Below are 18,821 nucleotides of genomic sequence, written 5' to 3' on the forward strand. Positions count from 1 at the left end.
TATAATTCAAATTAACATAGCACTATCACAATGCAATCTCATAGTCACAAACATTCAAGTATACATTTCAAACATAAATCATTTGACTCAGTTGATCAAGTTTATACGTACTTCAAATCGTGTTTGATATTAATATTATTCAACTATATTAAACTACTTATTTAAGCATAATTTGAAGTCAAATTATGAGAGCAAAATAGGAATGACTACTCGTCGACTAAGGGTGTACATAATTCGACTTTAACCAAATTAACCAATTGAACTAAATTATTCGATTAATCGGTTGGCCATTGAATCTAATTCAGTCGGGGATTGGTTAAGGGTTTTTTGAAATTTTGGATAATGGTTAGGTCGGTTTGAAATTGGGTAATTAACCGAATTAACCAAAATCATTAATAATAAAATTTTATAGGCCCAATATATTAGATAGGTCCAATATATTACGTAAGCCCAAAATATAAAAAATTAAAAAATGATTTTAACACTAATTAGATTTATAAAAATTATTATAATGAGCTTAAAATCATAGTAGATTTTTATATTTTTAAACTAAAAAATAAAATAAAAGAAAGAAGCTGTAATATTTTTTCCATTGTCAAACTCAAAACAAAGTTTGGGACGGGTGGGTGCCGCTTGACATCAAACCATCTTCTATTCTTCTTGACTTCTTCGAATATTTCGAACTTTTTTTCTTTTTCATTTCATCCTCAAGTCTCAAACTTTATTGTTTTTAATGTAGAATTTATTATGATGGTTTTAAATTAGTGTTGTCATTGTGTTATTTGTTATTTTTTCTTTCTTTTTAAAATTAAAAGCAAAGAAAAATACCATTGTAATGATATTTTTTTATGCTTCAAATTTATTTGAACAAAATAAAAACATGTAAAAATTTTGATTAATTTAGTTAACTGCTCAAATTAATCGAAATTATTTCGATTAGTTAAAAGATTTTGAAACTTTTTTGGTTTGGTTAATGATTAATACTTTTATGGTTTTAGTTAATTCGGTTCGGGTATTAATTGAGTCGACTGTTTGAACACCCCTATCGTGAACAACTTTTTCTTTTCTCTTATCTCTCGATGTCTCGGCGTCGTTTTTAGCTACGTTCAATAAATTAAATTACAAAAATTCATTAGTCTCATACATTACACATTGAGGCGTAAAAATTAAACATGAAATGCACTTGTTCAATTTAATCCCTCAAAACCCCCTAAAATCTGAAACGCTCGTTTCTCACGAGTTAACCAGTCGAATTTAAATCTGACTTCGTAAATATACTACAAGGACCTTAATTATCATTCTATAACATAAACTTCCAACAATTTTCATTCTATTCAATTTGATCCTAATGTCACATAATTACCCATGTAATCTACTCTCAGTTCAAGCTCAAATCAACATTACTCACTATATTCTAAAGCTTATACAGCTATGTAAATCATGATTTTCAAGCTCCCAATTTACTAATACTCGATAATGGCAGCTTGAATAAAACTTAGCAATAAAAAGAAAAACTAACACTTGAGCTAATTATGGTTAGATGATTAAAAATGAAAACGAAATATTTTTCTTTTGTTTTATGCTTTCTCTCTTCCACCATCATTTAATCGCACACTTTACTTTAATTAACTAATTTAATATAATTAAGACATCAAATAAATGTTCATGATTTGCTCATAAAATAGTTAGTGGCAATGGATGGAAGAGATCATTCCGAAGCACTAAGTATGAATTGCTCAACGGTTTAATTGTTCTTTGGTCCTTGGCTTAATTGCTAGCTAAGGACTTGTTCAATGCTTCAATCAAATTTCTTCTTTCTACTCACCTAACCATTTAGTCCCTCTACTATAAATTTAATAGTTTAATCAATTCTATTTCTTAATCCAATTGCCTCGTATATTTCTCGTTTCGACATTTCGAACAGCTCGACTTAACCAAATTAGTCTTAACACTGACATTTCCAATCAACATAAATTGATTGTTGTGCTTACTTTTTTTTAGGGGTCAAAAGAAGTATCTAAACAATCAATTTCGTCATATTTACCCAAAACATGCTATCATCTAATAACAACGTGATACGTGACATGTTTTTAACGGACATTCCACCCTCCTCGAGTAAAATGAGATAATATTAATAGTTTAAATACTACTTTTGACCCCTAAAGAAAAGCTTTAGGTATTTAAATTAAAAAATTGATATAATCTAATCACCTTTATAACTAAACATGTTTGAAGTTGGAAAAAAGCAAATAAGATATGATATCTACAAATATTCGAGTCTACATTATCTATTAAAAGGTGAAAGAATACGCTTATTAATTTTATTATTAAACAGGAAGTTGAGGAAGGTTGGATCAACCCAAATTTGACGAATGAATAGGTTTAATTATGATAAAAGAAAATAAACAAGGAATAAAGTTATTGTTAGAATTGTAAATAATATCTAATATAAAATTAGAACTGTAAACCAGGATCTATCATGTCAAATCATCAAGAATAAATAAATAACAGAACTAGATGCGGAAGCATACTTGAATCCATGGATTCCTTGAAATTATATGGATCTTGGGGTTTTGATCTTCCAAATTAGCACACAAGAAATTTAGAGAATATTTGCTCTCTCTTTCCTAATGATGGAATATTAGAAAAGATATCTTGTATACAATTTGGGGACCATAACCCTAATATTTATAACCTTGGCATATTAGTTCTAATCAAATTCTAATTAGCCCATCATTAATCAGAATTTGATTAGAACTCAATTACTAGAGTATCTACACATATTTGACCCGTACTTTATTTAATAATTAAAGCCCAATAAAATTTTAACCAAATTAGATCACTTTTAATTTGGGCTAACCTATCATGATAGTAAATAATAACATGTAATTACCCTTATTATATATGTGATGTTCAAATTTTACAACAATCTCCCACTTGGACCACATATATACTAATTACTCTATAATTACATGTCATTATATAACCCTATGAGCTTAAAATTTTACTATCATATCCAAAAGGTACTTCGAACAATCTCGTCCATTAATTATGTTAACATAGAACCAAGACGACTTTCGTTACATATATCGTAATTAAATCCATCCACGATCACGTATATTAACACAACCAAATGACATAGATCAAGTATGGATGTGTAGCATGGAAATTACATGCAATATGATCTAAACATATCTATTTCCAATTGGTCCTCCTTAGTGAGATCAAACCTTACCAAAATCAGAGTGTGAATAAACCAAATAAACTTTATTTCTGGAGAAAATAAACTTAATATCTTTAAACTGAAATAACTAAAAATGTGACTATAACATAAAAGCATTTAAAAATACAAACTTCCACTAAAACCAAATATCCTTCAAATGACATTACACCCATATGAGCAGTGTGCTCTTATAAAACCTTAAGTGTAGCGGATCCGCAATCATTGGGTTTGTCCTAATATGCTTTATAAGCACCTAACCACTCTGAACTTTTACTTTAACAACCAAGAACTTAAAGTCTATGTATTTTTACTTTGATGTGCTCATGTTGCTATTGGAATAAAAGACTGAAATTTGTTTTCACAATTTGCACCTTAGTGACAAAATCTTATATCCATATTCCATCAAAATCGGAGTCATATACCTGATGATCTCTAACTGATTAGACCTCTGATATGTGAGCATGTAATCTTTTGTTCTCTAAAAATACCTTATAACCCCCTTGGATGCTATCCAATGGTCCAAACCAGGGTTGCTTAAAATATCTGCCTAATATCCCAATAATGTACACAATATTCCAATGTATAAAAACCTGAACATACATTAGACTTTCTACTGCTAAAATGTAAAAAATATAATGCATTTTTTTTTGTAATCTCAAAATCATTCTTAGGGCATTGATTGAGGCTATACTTATTATTAACAAGCAGTATGTCATTAACATATAAAACCAAATATAGAACCTTACTCCCACTAAACTTATGGTATATACGGTAATCAATAAACTACATCTCTAAACTGAATGAGATAATCATTTGGTAAATTTTGTAATATTATTGATGAGAAGTTTGCTTAAGCCCATATATGAAGTTCTTTGTAAATCATTAAATTTGTATCATTAGACACAAAGTTTTCTAATTGCACCATATAAATGTATGATCAATGTTACCATTGAGAAACCATTAACTTAAAATTCATTTGATGTAGCTTAATGTCAAAATATTCCACTAAAGCCATTATAACCCTTTTCTCTAGTGGACCTTTTTAATGACATTAATTCTTGAGGTTGTTGAGTTTGTTCTTCTGGAACAATTACCTTATCTTGAATAGGGAGTTGTTTAACATTGTCGTATTAAGGTTCTAGATTCACTTCTTAATCAATGATAGGCATGTGAACCTAAACATCATCAAAAGTGATAGTAGGAACTGAGTTAGAATTTAATTCCTCCTTAAAAGCAATGTCTCTAACATTATTTCTCCCTCCAAACTCAACATCCTAAAAGAATGTTGCAATTCTCGTCTCAAAAATATTCCTAATTGTGGGATCATAAAACTCATAGCCCTTAGATCGTTCAGAATTTCTTAACCCTTAACTTTATAGACATCAAAGAAGTTAGAAGTGATGTCATTTCGACTTATCGTTTTTAGCAAAATGTTTCTTAATTTTGTCAAGGAAACCTTGGACTGAGTAATCTTTTCATATTCTATGCCCCTAAAGGCTTCTAAAATGTTGTGCTTCATGTTCATTAGACTATTGCAATTTGAACGATCCCACCTCTCAAAATCCTTTTTAGCATAAGGGGTGCTTTCCGCAGTGAGAGATGCAGGTTGTTCTTCCCTTAGTGCAATGTCTATGTTCATACAACCAAACACTATAAGTAAGTGCCTTTTCCATTCATTGAAATTAGTCCCATTAAGCATGGGTATAGAATTTATATTAGTAGATATTGTGGCAGTAGAAGATGAATTAGCTAAATATAGAACAAAAAATAAGCTCACATCAATATTCATAAGTAAACAATAAATTCAAGATAATGGCTAATCCCATCTCAAGATATCAAACACAACATTAATATCAAGTTTTTGGACAGTAATATTAACAGCAGTACTCTTGTTGTAGTAATCAAACATTGACAATAAATTATGTCAAACAATTAATTAATCTTTGGACTAACTTATTGCTCACATAAAATATCTTATAATTGTCACACATTTATCACCACAGATATCGCTGAAATTCTGCCAAATATTAACTTACCTTTGGGTTAATTAATAAACGCGTGAATCACAAAAACATATAATCATCTTAATATTTCAAATAAACTAATCTACACAAAAGAGGTCACTATGGTGACATTTTGTTTCAACTAATCTATTTAAAATATTAGACATCCTTAATTAAAACCCAAAGCCAAAATTTGAATTTATTTGTTTCGAAATATTTCTTTTAATTTCATCTTTCAATCAAATTAAAAGATACTAGTATATATATGTATATATAGTTATCCCAAAATAACATTCAGTGATGTTGACAAATATAATAATAGTTGAATAAATTATAAACCATAAACAACTTCACATAAGACTTCAAATTTAAACCAAAATAATTTGAATAAAGGTAAACCTCATCTTAAGATATTGGACACTCCATTAGTATTTCATCTTTGGACAAAATATTAACTTGTAAGTGATATCTTGGTGTAGTAATCAAACATTGACAATAAGAACATGCCGAACAATAAATCTTCCTTTGGGTCAATTTATTACTCACATATAAAACCGAATAATCGTCACATGTTTATCACCATAGTTACACATGTAATATTATTAACCTTCATTTGGGCCGATCAATATCAACATAACTTAAGTTACATGTACAAAAACTTTTATATTTTAAAACAAAATAATTTATACAAAAAAAATCACTTTGGTGACTTATTGCTTCAATTAAGTTATTTTAAAAAATATATAAGCATACCAATATTCAAATTTAAAATTTCCTCAATAGTCAAATGTCAAAACTATTTTTTTATTGCTTTATAGACTCCGAAATAACCCAAAATAAGGTTATCTAAATAGCACAATAAAAAACCCTAAAAAACCTTAATCTTTATAATTGATATATATATTTTAACTATATATGTCAAAACCGAACGGAAAATAATGTAGTGATTCAATGCCAAATAATTAACAAGCACATGTATTCATAATTTTGGCATAGACAAAACACCAAAGCAATTCACATATATATGTATATCTAAAATCAAATAGAAAAAAAACTTACCCTACATGTATCACATAAATCCTAACTTGTATTTATGATTAAACAGATATTCAAATAAATACTTGAAATAAAAACTTCAAGTCAATATATATCTCATAAATAAAACCGTAATAGTTGACATACCCCATAATTCATACCATAGACTAATACATATATGTTTATATCTTGGCAGCATAGAAAATTGAAATTCATTGACTAATATTAATAACTTAAAAATAAGCAATTATGCCAAGAAAAGGAATCAAAATAGGCGGCACAATTAGTAAATTTCAACAGCAACTATGATGCAAAACGTTAAACATTAAAGATTAATTTATCTTGCACCAAAGCACTCATAAAATTGAATATATAACCATAAAAAAATTAACTTCAATGATATCCATCAAAACTTAATTTCACCAATTAAGCTATAAAAGATATCTTATTGAATAATGGTTATAAACACCTATTCACGCCAACTATAATCATGCATTAATCCTCAAAATCATTGATATGCATATAATATATATACACACAATTATAATAATATAAAAATAATATTGGCTTGCCTTACATATTTCATGTAAACTCAAATTTATATTTATGGCCAAAGACATTATCATAAAACTTTTTTTATACACACAAATATTTAAAAAAAAATCCATAACCACAAAATATAAAAATAATCCCAAATTATATAAAAGCCTTTATATGCCTAACTACTTATGAAAATTCATAGCAACCATATTTAAAAAAATCCCAATTATTTTAATTTTAATCGGGTTCCATAAGGACTAAAACTTATATAAAATAATTATAACAGAAACCAAAAGTAATCATTCGTATATATGAATTAAATTCAATGGTGAATATAATTCATCATAAATAAAGACAAAAGATGATAATTCCATATATATTCAACCATAAATAGAAAATTTAAAATAAATATTGCGAAAAAAACATCTTATCAACATTTATTTATTCGATTATCAAGTGAATTAACTTTCAAAACTAATTAAACAACTCAATTGGAATTCTTCAATTGCAAAAAGTTGTAAGTTTGTAACTTTAATTTAATAATGACTTTAACCAAAATTTATAAAATAATTGTGTGAAAAGAAGATAAAAAAATTTCACAAATCAATTTTTATCAATTGATTATAAATAAATAAACCTTCATCTTTAAAATAGCATATGCAAATATTAAACTAGATTATATTTATAAAACCCTAAAACTTTATTTAAAGAATCAAAATCGAAAAATTTATCAGAAATCTCAAAGATTCAATATAATATATAATTAAAATATCAAATCCATAAAATTTAAAAAAGAAAAATGAATCAATCCAAAAATAATAAAGAATCAATTTATTCTCAATGATTCAACATGATAATGCTCTGATATCACTTGTTAGAATTGTAAATAATATCTAATATAAAATTAGAACTGTAAACCAAGATCTATCTTATCAAATCATCAAGAATAAATAAATAACAGAACTAGATGCGGAAGCATACCTGAATCTATGGATTCCTTGAAATTATCTGGATCTTGGGGTTTTGATCTTCCAAATTAGCACAGAAGAAATTTAGAGAATATTTGCTCTCTCTTTCCTAATGAGGGGATATTAGAAAAGATACCTTGTATATAATTTAGGGGCCATAACCCTAATATTTATAACTTTGGCATATTAGTTCTAATCAAATTCTAATTAGCCCATCATTTATCAGAATTTGATTAGAACTCAATTACTAGAGTATCTACACATATTTGACCCATACTTTATTTAATAATTAAAGCCCAATAAAATTTTAACTAAATTAGATCACTTTTAGGCCTAACCTATCATGATAGTAAATAATAACATATAATTACCCATATTATATATGTGATGTATATATTTTCCAACAGTTATCATCTTTTCTGATTGCTTGGAAGTAGTCAAAGTCATTATTGGAAGTTCTTCTACAAATTCTAATTCTGCTCTGATTCGGCGCATTCACAATATTTTATCTCAGGAAAATCAGTGAATTTTACGATACATTCTGAGGGAACAAAATCAAGTTGCGACTTGTCTAGCTAAACAAACTTTAATTGAAAAAGCTAACATGCAAGTGTTTGATGTTCCTCTAGAGAGGACTCGTTGTCTTATTAATAGGGACAAGCATATGAGTGCTACATTCTTTTTTGTAATTTTTTAAGTTTTTTTATATATCACAAAAAAAAACAAGGAATATAATAAAATTTCCTTAACTTGGTTCCTGAATTTTTTTATCTACATTAGTCTAGAATTTAGTAACTTTTCTCAATTTGATCCCTCTACTTGGATTTTGTTAATGTAAGATGACGTGACATTTTGATATTGTATCATGTCATTACTTAATTTTATTTTATTTTTGTAATTTTAGATTTTGTATAAAAATATTTAAATTTTCAAGTGATGACAATACTAAACAGAATCCAAGTTGAAGAATTAGATTGAAAAAAGTTGATAAGTTCTGAGGCTAATGTGGATAAAAAGTTTAGGAACTAGTTAAAGGAGAAATTGTGAAGTTCAAAGATTAAATGTTACATTATCCAAATAAACAAGGGTATGTAGATAACATTAGTCTCAAAACTTGACAATTTTTTTTAATTTAATTTATGAACTTGAATTTAGTTAAGATATAATAACATAAAATTTTGAAATTATATAATGTAATAACATAATTAATTTTAAAACAAGTCACGATATGGTACGATATTAGAATAATATCATGCCATTACTACTAAACAGAATCCAGGTTAGAGATTCAACTAAATTAAGAAAAGTCGTCAATTTTTGGGACCAAGTTGATAAAAGTTGTCAAATTCAAAGATAAAATGTTATATTATCCAAATAAACAAGGGCAAATAGGTAAAATCAGTGTGGAAAGAATTTAAGGGTTTTAGGGTGGAAAACTTGAAAGGGTTACATATAGAAAAGGCCTTTTTGTTTTGCTTTGCTTATCATCATCAAATACACTTTCTTCTTCTTCTCTTCATATTGGTTTTTTCCCTTAGAACTCCACGACACAGATCCAAGGAGTTGGGGAAAACCCTCACACAAATTCTCTCTCTAAATCTTAACCGAAAAGGTCTCCAAAAAAGACTACCCTTTTTGCCCATTTACTCTCCTTATTCAACAAATTCAGCATCACATCCCCAAAATAGTCGCTTTTTTATCTCTTGCTTTCTTCATCTGCTTCAAGGTTGATTGATTTTCTCTCTTTTTTTGTCTTTGATTTTCTTTTTTGGGTTTGGTGTTTGTGTTTGATTGGAGTGGAGTGGAGTCCTTTTTGTTTCTATGTTTTTTCTTCTTCTGTTGGATTTTTTTTATGTTTATTGGATCTAATTTTACTTTTTGAGATCTGGGTTTTGATCTGTTTTCATTGTGTGATTTTGGGTTTATCTTGTTTTTTGAGATTGATAAGTTTTATCTAGATGATTTTGTAGTTTAGGGCTTGATAAATTAGCAAATATGAAGCCTTGTTATGCTATTTTTATATGTGTTTATTAAATGAAAATAAAAAGAAAAGAGACAGGTTCTTCCCTTTTGTAATTTAGATTACAAGTCTTAGTTCTGAATGTATCTTAATTGTCAATAAATCAACTTCAAGCATTTAGGTTGAAACCTTGCCATTAATTGAGTGAATTATTGTTAGCAGATACAGGACAAACACTAGTTCGATTAAGTGTTCGACTATAGTTTAATCTCGATGTGTTGGATTGATGTTACTTTGAGGCTGATATTCGAAATCAGAATTTGTTGTCATGTTCGAATGAATTAGGGTGTGTGACCTAGCGTTAGGATACGCCACCAATTTTGTAGAACCTTTGAATGCTAATTGGCGGTTGGATAAATCTGAATGGATGTGTAATTGACAAAGTAGGTTTTTGCTTCTTTCCCTTATACGAAGACTCATCCATTAACTACCTTTCGAAGAGGAGTGATGATTATTTGTTCCCAGGATAGTGTCTTTGGTATGTTCTTCAGTGTTGATGTTTTAAAATTATGGGGTTAACTTTGTGGTAAACAGTTTCCTTTTGAATGTGTTGCCCCTGTGTGAATTTTGAATTTTGGAGAGGTGGTCAAGGTGGTGTCTCTGATCGTAAAACATTTACGACTTAATATCAGATAGTCATCTGCCCCTTTGCATATCGTCCCTGGATACTAAATCAGAAGTTAATGCTTGTGCACCCTTTTCACTTGGTGTGCAAGTTTGGCTCTTCTATTACATCTTTAATGCAATGAAAAACATTCCATTGTACCTGGTATGTTTGTTCACATCCTTAATGTCATGTAATAACTTGATTTCTTGGTCAGTACCCTGTTATATCTTCAATCTAAAAGCTATAATATCTATCTTGAGGTGAGCTGGACTTTGGTTAACAAGCTTTTCACTCTTTTTTTTTCCATCTGCAGTCATGGCTGGTTTAGCACCTGAAGGATCCCAATTCGATGCTCGTCAATATGATCAGAAAATGAGTGATTTGTAAGTTTCTTGTTTGTTGATCACAAACTTTCCTCTTAGTGTTGTTCAATTTTACAACTTGTTGATGCTTAGTGTGATGCAATTTCAAATGCTACAGGCTCCAAACAGACGGAGATGATTTTTTCACTTCTTATGATGAAGTTTATGACAGTTTCGATGCAATGGGACTTCAAGAGAACCTTCTGAGGGGCATCTATGCATATGGTACTTATACTTAGTACTTTGAAAAGAAAATAAAAAACTCTTACAATCAGCATTTATAATTTCTTTTGGAATCGTAGTCTTCTGTTTGTTTGAACTTACATAAATTTTTTGATGTTCTATTTTACTTTTTTGCTAATCTATGTTAAATCTCGATACTTTTGTCCGAAATGTTTTTTTAAGGTTTTGAGAAGCCCTCAGCGATTCAGCAAAGAGGAATTGTTCCATTCTGCAAGGGTCTTGATGTGATACAACAGGCACAGTCTGGGACCGGAAAGACTGCGACTTTTTGCTCTGGAATTTTGCAGCAACTTGATTACGGTATAGTCCAATGCCAGGCTCTGGTTTTGGCACCCACTAGGGAGTTGGCTCAACAGATCGAGAAGGTGATGCGGGCACTTGGTGATTACCTTGGTGTGAAGGTCCACGCTTGTGTTGGTGGGACTAGTGTTCGCGAGGATCAGCGAAATCTTCAAAGTGGTGTTCATGTTGTTGTTGGTACACCTGGTCGTGTCTTCGATATGTTGAGAAGGCAATCACTCCGTCCAGATTATATTAAGATGTTTGTCTTGGATGAGGCTGATGAAATGCTCTCCCGTGGTTTTAAGGATCAGGTGTGCTATCTTTGACGTAACTGTTCTGCGTTTTGCAACCTTTGGTTTTGATATTTTCTGCTCTGCTAATGTTGTCATGTCTGTCAGATCTATGACATCTTCCAGCTTCTTCCGGGCAAGATTCAGGTTGGGGTATTTTCTGCTACAATGCCACCCGAAGCCCTAGAGATCACTCGGAAGTTCATGAACAAACCTGTGAGAATTTTGGTTAAGCGCGACGAACTAACCCTGGAGGGTATCAAGCAGTTTTATGTTAATGTTGAAAAGGAAGAGTGGAAGCTGGAAACACTTTGCGATCTCTATGAAACACTGGCCATTACCCAAAGTGTCATTTTCGTGAACACAAGGCGCAAGGTTGACTGGCTAACTGACAAGATGCGAAGTCGAGACCACACAGTTTCTGCCACCCATGGAGACATGGACCAGAATACGCGTGATGTCATCATGCGGGAATTCCGTTCTGGTTCTTCCCGTGTTCTCATCACTACCGATCTCTTAGCCCGTGGTATTGATGTGCAGCAAGTCTCCCTTGTCATAAACTACGATCTGCCTACTCAACCAGAAAACTACCTCCACCGAATCGGAAGAAGTGGTAGGTTTGGGAGAAAAGGTGTTGCCATAAACTTTGTGACTCTAGATGATGAAAGAATGCTGTTTGATATCCAGAAGTTCTACAATGTTGTCATCGAGGAGCTGCCATCGAATGTCGCGGATCTCCTTTGATGAGAGATTACGTTTTCAGAAGGTTGTCGAGGCGAGCGCTTTCATTGTTTGAATGTCCAATTAAGTGTGCTCTTTTTTTCTTTTTTGGTTTTCCCTTTTTAGCATTTTAAGTTGAATGTTCTTTAAGATATTTGACCATTTAATTATGTGTTCTAAAATTGCTACATAAAGTTTATCCACTTTTCCTCACTCTTTTGCACTTTATTTATGCTATTCATAGTTTTGAGTTTTACAGGCAAATTACCTCCTGACTTCTTATTTTAATCAATTTGAACCCTTTTTTTTTTCATTCTCTTTTCTGCATGGTTTCCGATCCGAAATCTCAAGAACCAAAAAAAAAAAAAAGAAAAAAAAAGCACATATATTGAATATTTCGGGCAGTTGAGCTAACTAGATCTTCAATTTCTCAAGTGATTTTAAAAAAAAATAAATTATGTCTATTATTGATTTATAGAGTAATTGAAGAAAAAATAGCTTTTAACAAATTTTTACTTATTGGGCTTTCAAAAGTATTTTGGTCATAACTTGAATTACAAAATTTTATTTTTGGCCTGTAATATATCGATTCTAAGAAAATTGAAAGATCTAATCGAAGATATTTCACATCTCAAGCCTAAAAAATATCAGAAAGGTGTCCAAATATGACCTAGAAAAATTTTGCATTATTTAATTAATGACACTATATTTTCTCTATTATATTATTTTTGCCATATAAAAATAATGTAACATAACTACTCTTAGTATTATTTTTCTTTTGTGTTTTCTTTATTTTATGGTTTCCAAACTCTCTTTTCTAGTCAAAGTATTATTAAAATTTGATTCAATACATTTGTGGGATTTATTTTACGCTTTAATTCTTCTTTGTTCTTTAGTATTAACACATTTTTTGCTTGAATTACAATTGTTTAGGTTTGTTAAATATGTGGCATCTATTTAATAGCTTAAAATGGTTGTCTTGTCAATTATAATAATTAAATCCATAATTGATTATTTTATTCTAATATTAGTGACAAACTACATAAATTGCTTATATTATAGTTTACGATTATGTGGTGTGGATGTGTGATCTAGCCTTAATAAGCCATGTTGGGGTGAGTTTGTTGGTTAGAGTTAAGTCTCTCTCATTTTTAATGTTGTCGGTAAGTTAAATCTCAAACGTTGAGTTACAAGGTTATTTATCAATTAGGAAATTAATTTCGAAGGAGTTGCCTCTTGATTACTGAACAAGTAAGGAGAGATTGATTGCTTGGCACTGAATCAGCAATTAGAACTAATTTCAAAGACATTCTGGCGCCGATGATTGAACTTATGAATCAAACGAAGATTTTACTTTTAGTTGGAATTTCTCACCGTTGATTTTCGTAAAACTTTTAATTATTGTTTTCTTTATTTTAATTTTTAATTTGAATTTATCTTTATTCTATAAAAATCTCCCATCTTTACTTTATTTGTTTTTTAAAAAAAAATTGTCATTGATTTTTGTGTATACGACACTACTTACTATTATTTTTTTATATGTTTTGACAGTATCACAATTCAAAAAATCCGAATAAACCTAAAATAACCAACCTAAATCACATGTGTGAATTAAACTACAAACAATTCGAAAAATCCAAATCAACCTAAAATAACCAACCAAAAAGCATTTGGTAAACTTTAGATTAGAGGTGATTAGAGGTGAGTGCTTGATTGAATTGAGTGAAAATTTTTTGAATTAATTGAGTTAACGAGTCCTTTATTATTTTAATTTGATTTGAAACTTTTTTGAATCAATTTCAAATCTTATCCTAATTCGATTTAAAATTCTTTCGAATCAATTTCGAATCAAGTCGAGTGAAATAAAATTCAAGTAGAGTCCAGTCGAATGAAATTGTTCGAGTTAAAGTAAAAAATTAAACATGTCAAATTAAAATTTTGTTATAGTATAATTAATTCCATATTAGAACACATAAATTGAAAGCATATATAATTGAGAACTTTTTCAAAGTAAAATAATAAAATATTTTAGTAGGATAAACTTGAATCATTAATTAACTTATTTAGGTTCCCAAAATAATTATTTTAGAAAATTTAAAAAATTTGAATTTTTTATATATTATTTAGAATTTTATTTAGAATTTTTAAATTTTTTTAAAAAATAAAAATTCTAGAGTTTTTATAAATATTTTGAATTTTAAAAATTATTTTAAAAATTATTTTGATTTTTTTTTTGTAATTTTTGTTGAAAGAGACTAATTTGCTCATTTTCAAAATTGATAGGGACCAAATGGATATTTAAACCATTCTATTATTCGAATTGCAAAATTCAATTTGACTCGAATTTGAAACTCAAATTACTTATTCGAGTTGACTTAAATAACTCAAACAACTTGATTCGATAAACTCGAAATTTGAAAATTTTTCATTATTCTCAAATCGAATTAAATTTTACTCACTTTACCTTAAATATCCCTTGAGATAATAAAAAAAATTGTGTTGAATTGAGTGATGAAAAGGATATTTTATCTTGTAAATCATCTTCCAACAACGGTGGTTTTGTTAGGATGAAAATCCAAATATACTTTCCTTAAGCAGCATGTTGCAAACTTATAGCTGAGTTTTCTTGTGTTTTTTTTTTCTCCTAAGTTCCAGCTGTTACCTTTCAGCTATTACAATCCATCAATTTAAATAAAATATTCGATTCTTTTTGCAATTTCATTGAATTCATTCAACATGTGATGGCAAAACAAGCTCTTCCTCCTTTACTTTTAACGAGGGATCCACTACATATAAGGCTAGCCATTGATAAACTTGGTTGGATAGTATCATACATTAGCAAATTAATAATCTTCTCAAAATCATTTATAAATTGTTTGCATATCTTTCAAGTTCATGATTGATCTTAGATAGTGAACTATTTTCATCTTTTAATTTTGAAATATTTTTCTTATATTTTGAAATCATAATTTCAAACTTCAAGCCTAATTTATCATAGGCATCTTATAATTCATCAAAAGAATAAGAAATTGAATTAGATGAGTTAAAAGTTACCTTGAAATTTTCTATGACTATATGGAAAATGTAGGCTTCTTTTTGTTCTTCATGAGTGACCTTATGTTTGTCTCATATCTCCTTCGCATTAGAACAATACAACACCCTATTGTACTCATCCGGACCAAGTGCCCAAAATAGAATGTGCATGGCTTCAGCATTGAGCTGTATATTTTTTTTATCTTCTTCACTCCGTTCTCTCTTACTCTTTGACACTAGTTGCTCTCCTTATTTTTGAGAAATAGAGGAACCATCCGTGATGATATCTTAAACCGCTTACCCTAATACAATATATCATAGTTTAAAATCGTAAAACAATATTATACAACTCTTTGGAAAGTTTAGGTTTTTATGTACATGTCATTACTAGCAAACTCTAGCTCAATATCATAGCTTAAATCTTCTATTCCTCAAATGGTGATGTGATGCCTCAAGTCACTAGTTCAATATTTTCAAAACAACATTCACCTATGCATTGAAACCATTAAGGCGTTAAGGTGGTAAAACTCAAGTAAGTAACAAGGGTTATCCTAGCTTACTATATTATCATATCATTATTACTCAAGCCTCGTACGATTAGCTCATTTCATTAATTTTCGATACACAATTAGGATGATTACCGCTATTGTTATTCTTGCCCTTTGAGTAAATATTCATTTACCGATATTATATTTACATTTTTTTATCCACAACATACATATTTTCATTAATTTACCGTTTTATTTTAATGGATTTTATTTCAAAGTTTTTCATTTCATTATATGACAAAGTTATCTAATGTTAAGCTTTTGTTTTCATTTCTCATTAACTAAGTGTCTAACATTTCACATTTCATTTTTTATTTGTGGCATCCTAAATCCGGTCGAGACAGTTTGATCTGAATTCGAAACGTCATATTTGTTAGCTCGATAATGGATCGAAAGCTCCATTGAAATAATCGAGGGGATGAATTGGTCTTTTAATAAATTTGGTGGAAGCAATGAATGGATAAACAATTGACACAAAGATTTAGAGTGGTTCGGCCCCAGTTGCCTACTACACTACCTTAACTTTCCACAATTAAGGATTTTTCTAAATTCAACAATTTGTTCAACCTTTTAGGAAAATGTTTAACCTTATAACTCCCTTAAAGATTTCTACGCAAACCTTAAGACTCAAACCCTCTTAAAGAAATACAAAGAAGCAAACAAGAAAAAAAAAACCCTTACAAGATCAAGTTGTTTTCCCATTAAGCACAATTATAAAGAGAGCACTTGAACTGAATGAAAAACAATAAAATTCACAAGTGTGTGTAAGAAAAATATTGAAAATTTAAGCACTAAGGTTGTATGATTAATCTTTTTGCTTTGATTCTCTATCTTGTTGTTGTAGGATCTTTGAAACCTAATATTTATACCCTATAATTTACTTCTAATTGTTGGAGTTGTTGTGGAAGTTAATAAAGCTATTGGGATGAAAATACCAATTTATTTAATTCACCTGCAACAAAAAGTATCAATACTTTTTGAAAAAGTATCGATAATTTTATCATTTAATGCTTTAATTCAATGACCATTAAACTGATAAAATTAGTACTAAGAGAAAATTATTGATATCAAATAAAATGTATTGATACTAGATCGATACTTAATAAATACCTCAAAAATGGTAGAATGTTAATTTCGTATCAATACTAAAAAAATGTATCAATAAAAATATACCAAAATCGATAATCTTTAAAATTAACCGATACCAATAAAAAAGGTATCGATACCATATCAATACTTGGTAACTTAATTACAAGTCAGTGACCTATTTTATAAATTATTAGAAATTTATTGATACCAAACAAAAAATATCGATACTTTTTGGTCTGAAACATTTTTACCTTGTTTCAAAATGTTTGAAATATTGTTTTTAATTAACTTGGCCTTGAAAAATTTTTCTAAATATAAATTTAACAATTTTGTATTTTAGATATGATCTGAAGTACAACTTTTTCCAAATGTTGTTTAAAATAATTTTTTATTCAAAACATTGTATTTATTATATTTAACTTTGTCTCATTTACTATTTTGATTGTTTTAAGTTCTTCCAAACCTTTAAATAGGAAGATAAACGTATTTCAATGTACTCGAATTTATGTTCTTATACTGACAACAATAAAAATATCAATCGAGAAAAAAAATATGTTTGCTTTTGTAAGTTTCAAAAAGAGTATTATCCGTGCTTATATAAAACTATATACTTTCCGCTAAGTTAGGCCTATTTTTTCTGTTGAAACAGTCAAAGTCGGTCCAATGATTGCATGTAAACTGCTACGTATTTACCAGAAGGGATCATAAAATTTGCACTTGCAACTGTTGCCCGAGAAATGAGAAAGAAATGGATATCAACTTCGCGGTGTTAGTGAGACATTGGTACTCATAAATTATTCGAATTTGATTTAAAAAAAATTAAATTTAATTTAGTAATTATTGAGTTAAGTTTGAGCTATCGATCGATTCGAATTCGAGTTTAATAATACTTGACTCAAATAGTTCGCAAGCCTTATCGAACTTTTCATATTTTTATATTATTAAATTATGTCATTACCCTTAATATGTATTGTTAAATCTAAGCTTAATTATTGAGTTGAGAATTCGAGCTTGAGTACAAAAATTAGTATATGAGCTTAATTGAGCTTGAGCTCAGGTAGCTCGATTATATCTTGAGCTAAATTCAAGTTTAAAAATAGATGTTCGATCGAACTTAAGCTTAAATTCAACAAAATTCAAACTCGGCTTGACTCGATTAAAGCCTTAGTACTTGCTCTAAAGTGAGGGTTGGGGATTGGTCTGCTGAGAAGCAGATGTTGACATCCATGACGGTAAACAACCAGAAAATGAATATAATTGTCGAAACCATTCTTTTGAAAACGGGGATCGACTTTGTTTGAAAGTGAAAATTAAAACGGGAGTCGCCACCAATCTTTTATCAGGTGTGATCGGATCACCTTTGTTTTAATAAATCAATTTTAGTTTACTAAAACAGGGCCTTTGGTCTACGAAACTTGAGAGAATGAGTTCGGGAGTCGGTTACGTGCGAGGAAGGATTAGCACCCTCGACACGCCCAAAAAATTGGTACCGAATTGATTAGTTAGTGTCTTAATGTCGAAAATTAAAAATCGGGAAGGGACTTGAAATACGATCTTTTCTATTAATACTGATTTTAAAATTCTTGAATTAGCTTAAATCGATTTGTTTAAAGATTTCATTATCTCGAGATGTCGGAGTATCACATCCCGTAAGTTAGGACACAATACCATGAATTCCCGAGCACAAGGTCGTCTTTTAATTTAAATTGGAAATACGTGCATTTCAAAACTCAAAAGGATATTTAGCTATTTAGAACCAACGAGAGAACCGAAACCCCGTAAGTTAGGGCACAATTCTTCGATGTTCCAAAATGCGAAACATTGCCTTATTTATTGAAATTAGTAAAACCATGAATAA

At 29.4% G+C, this 18,821-nt stretch overlaps 1 protein-coding gene across 2 annotated transcripts; it reads left to right on the top strand.

Moving 5' to 3' along the window:
- Positions 1 to 9,179: 9,179 nt before the first annotated feature.
- Positions 9,180 to 12,506, top strand: LOC107889092 (eukaryotic initiation factor 4A-8). 2 transcript variants are annotated; one of them, XM_016813411.2, is made up of 5 exons: positions 9,180 to 9,495; positions 10,710 to 10,779; positions 10,877 to 10,983; positions 11,164 to 11,594; positions 11,682 to 12,506. In XM_016813411.2, exons 2-5 carry the CDS (start codon positions 10,712 to 10,714, stop codon positions 12,315 to 12,317), a joined length of 1,242 nt encoding a protein of 413 aa, XP_016668900.1. In that variant the 5' UTR covers positions 9,180 to 9,495; positions 10,710 to 10,711; the 3' UTR covers positions 12,318 to 12,506. The 2 variants fall into 2 exon arrangements, with proteins under 2 accessions (XP_016668900.1, XP_040932268.1); XM_041076334.1 differs by having other exon boundaries at positions 9,217 to 10,558.
- The last annotated feature ends 6,315 nt before the right edge of the window (positions 12,507 to 18,821 follow it).

This window comes from Gossypium hirsutum, chromosome A09, assembly GCF_007990345.1.
Source record: "Gossypium hirsutum isolate 1008001.06 chromosome A09, Gossypium_hirsutum_v2.1, whole genome shotgun sequence".
Lineage (NCBI taxonomy): Eukaryota > Viridiplantae > Streptophyta > Magnoliopsida > Malvales > Malvaceae > Gossypium > Gossypium hirsutum.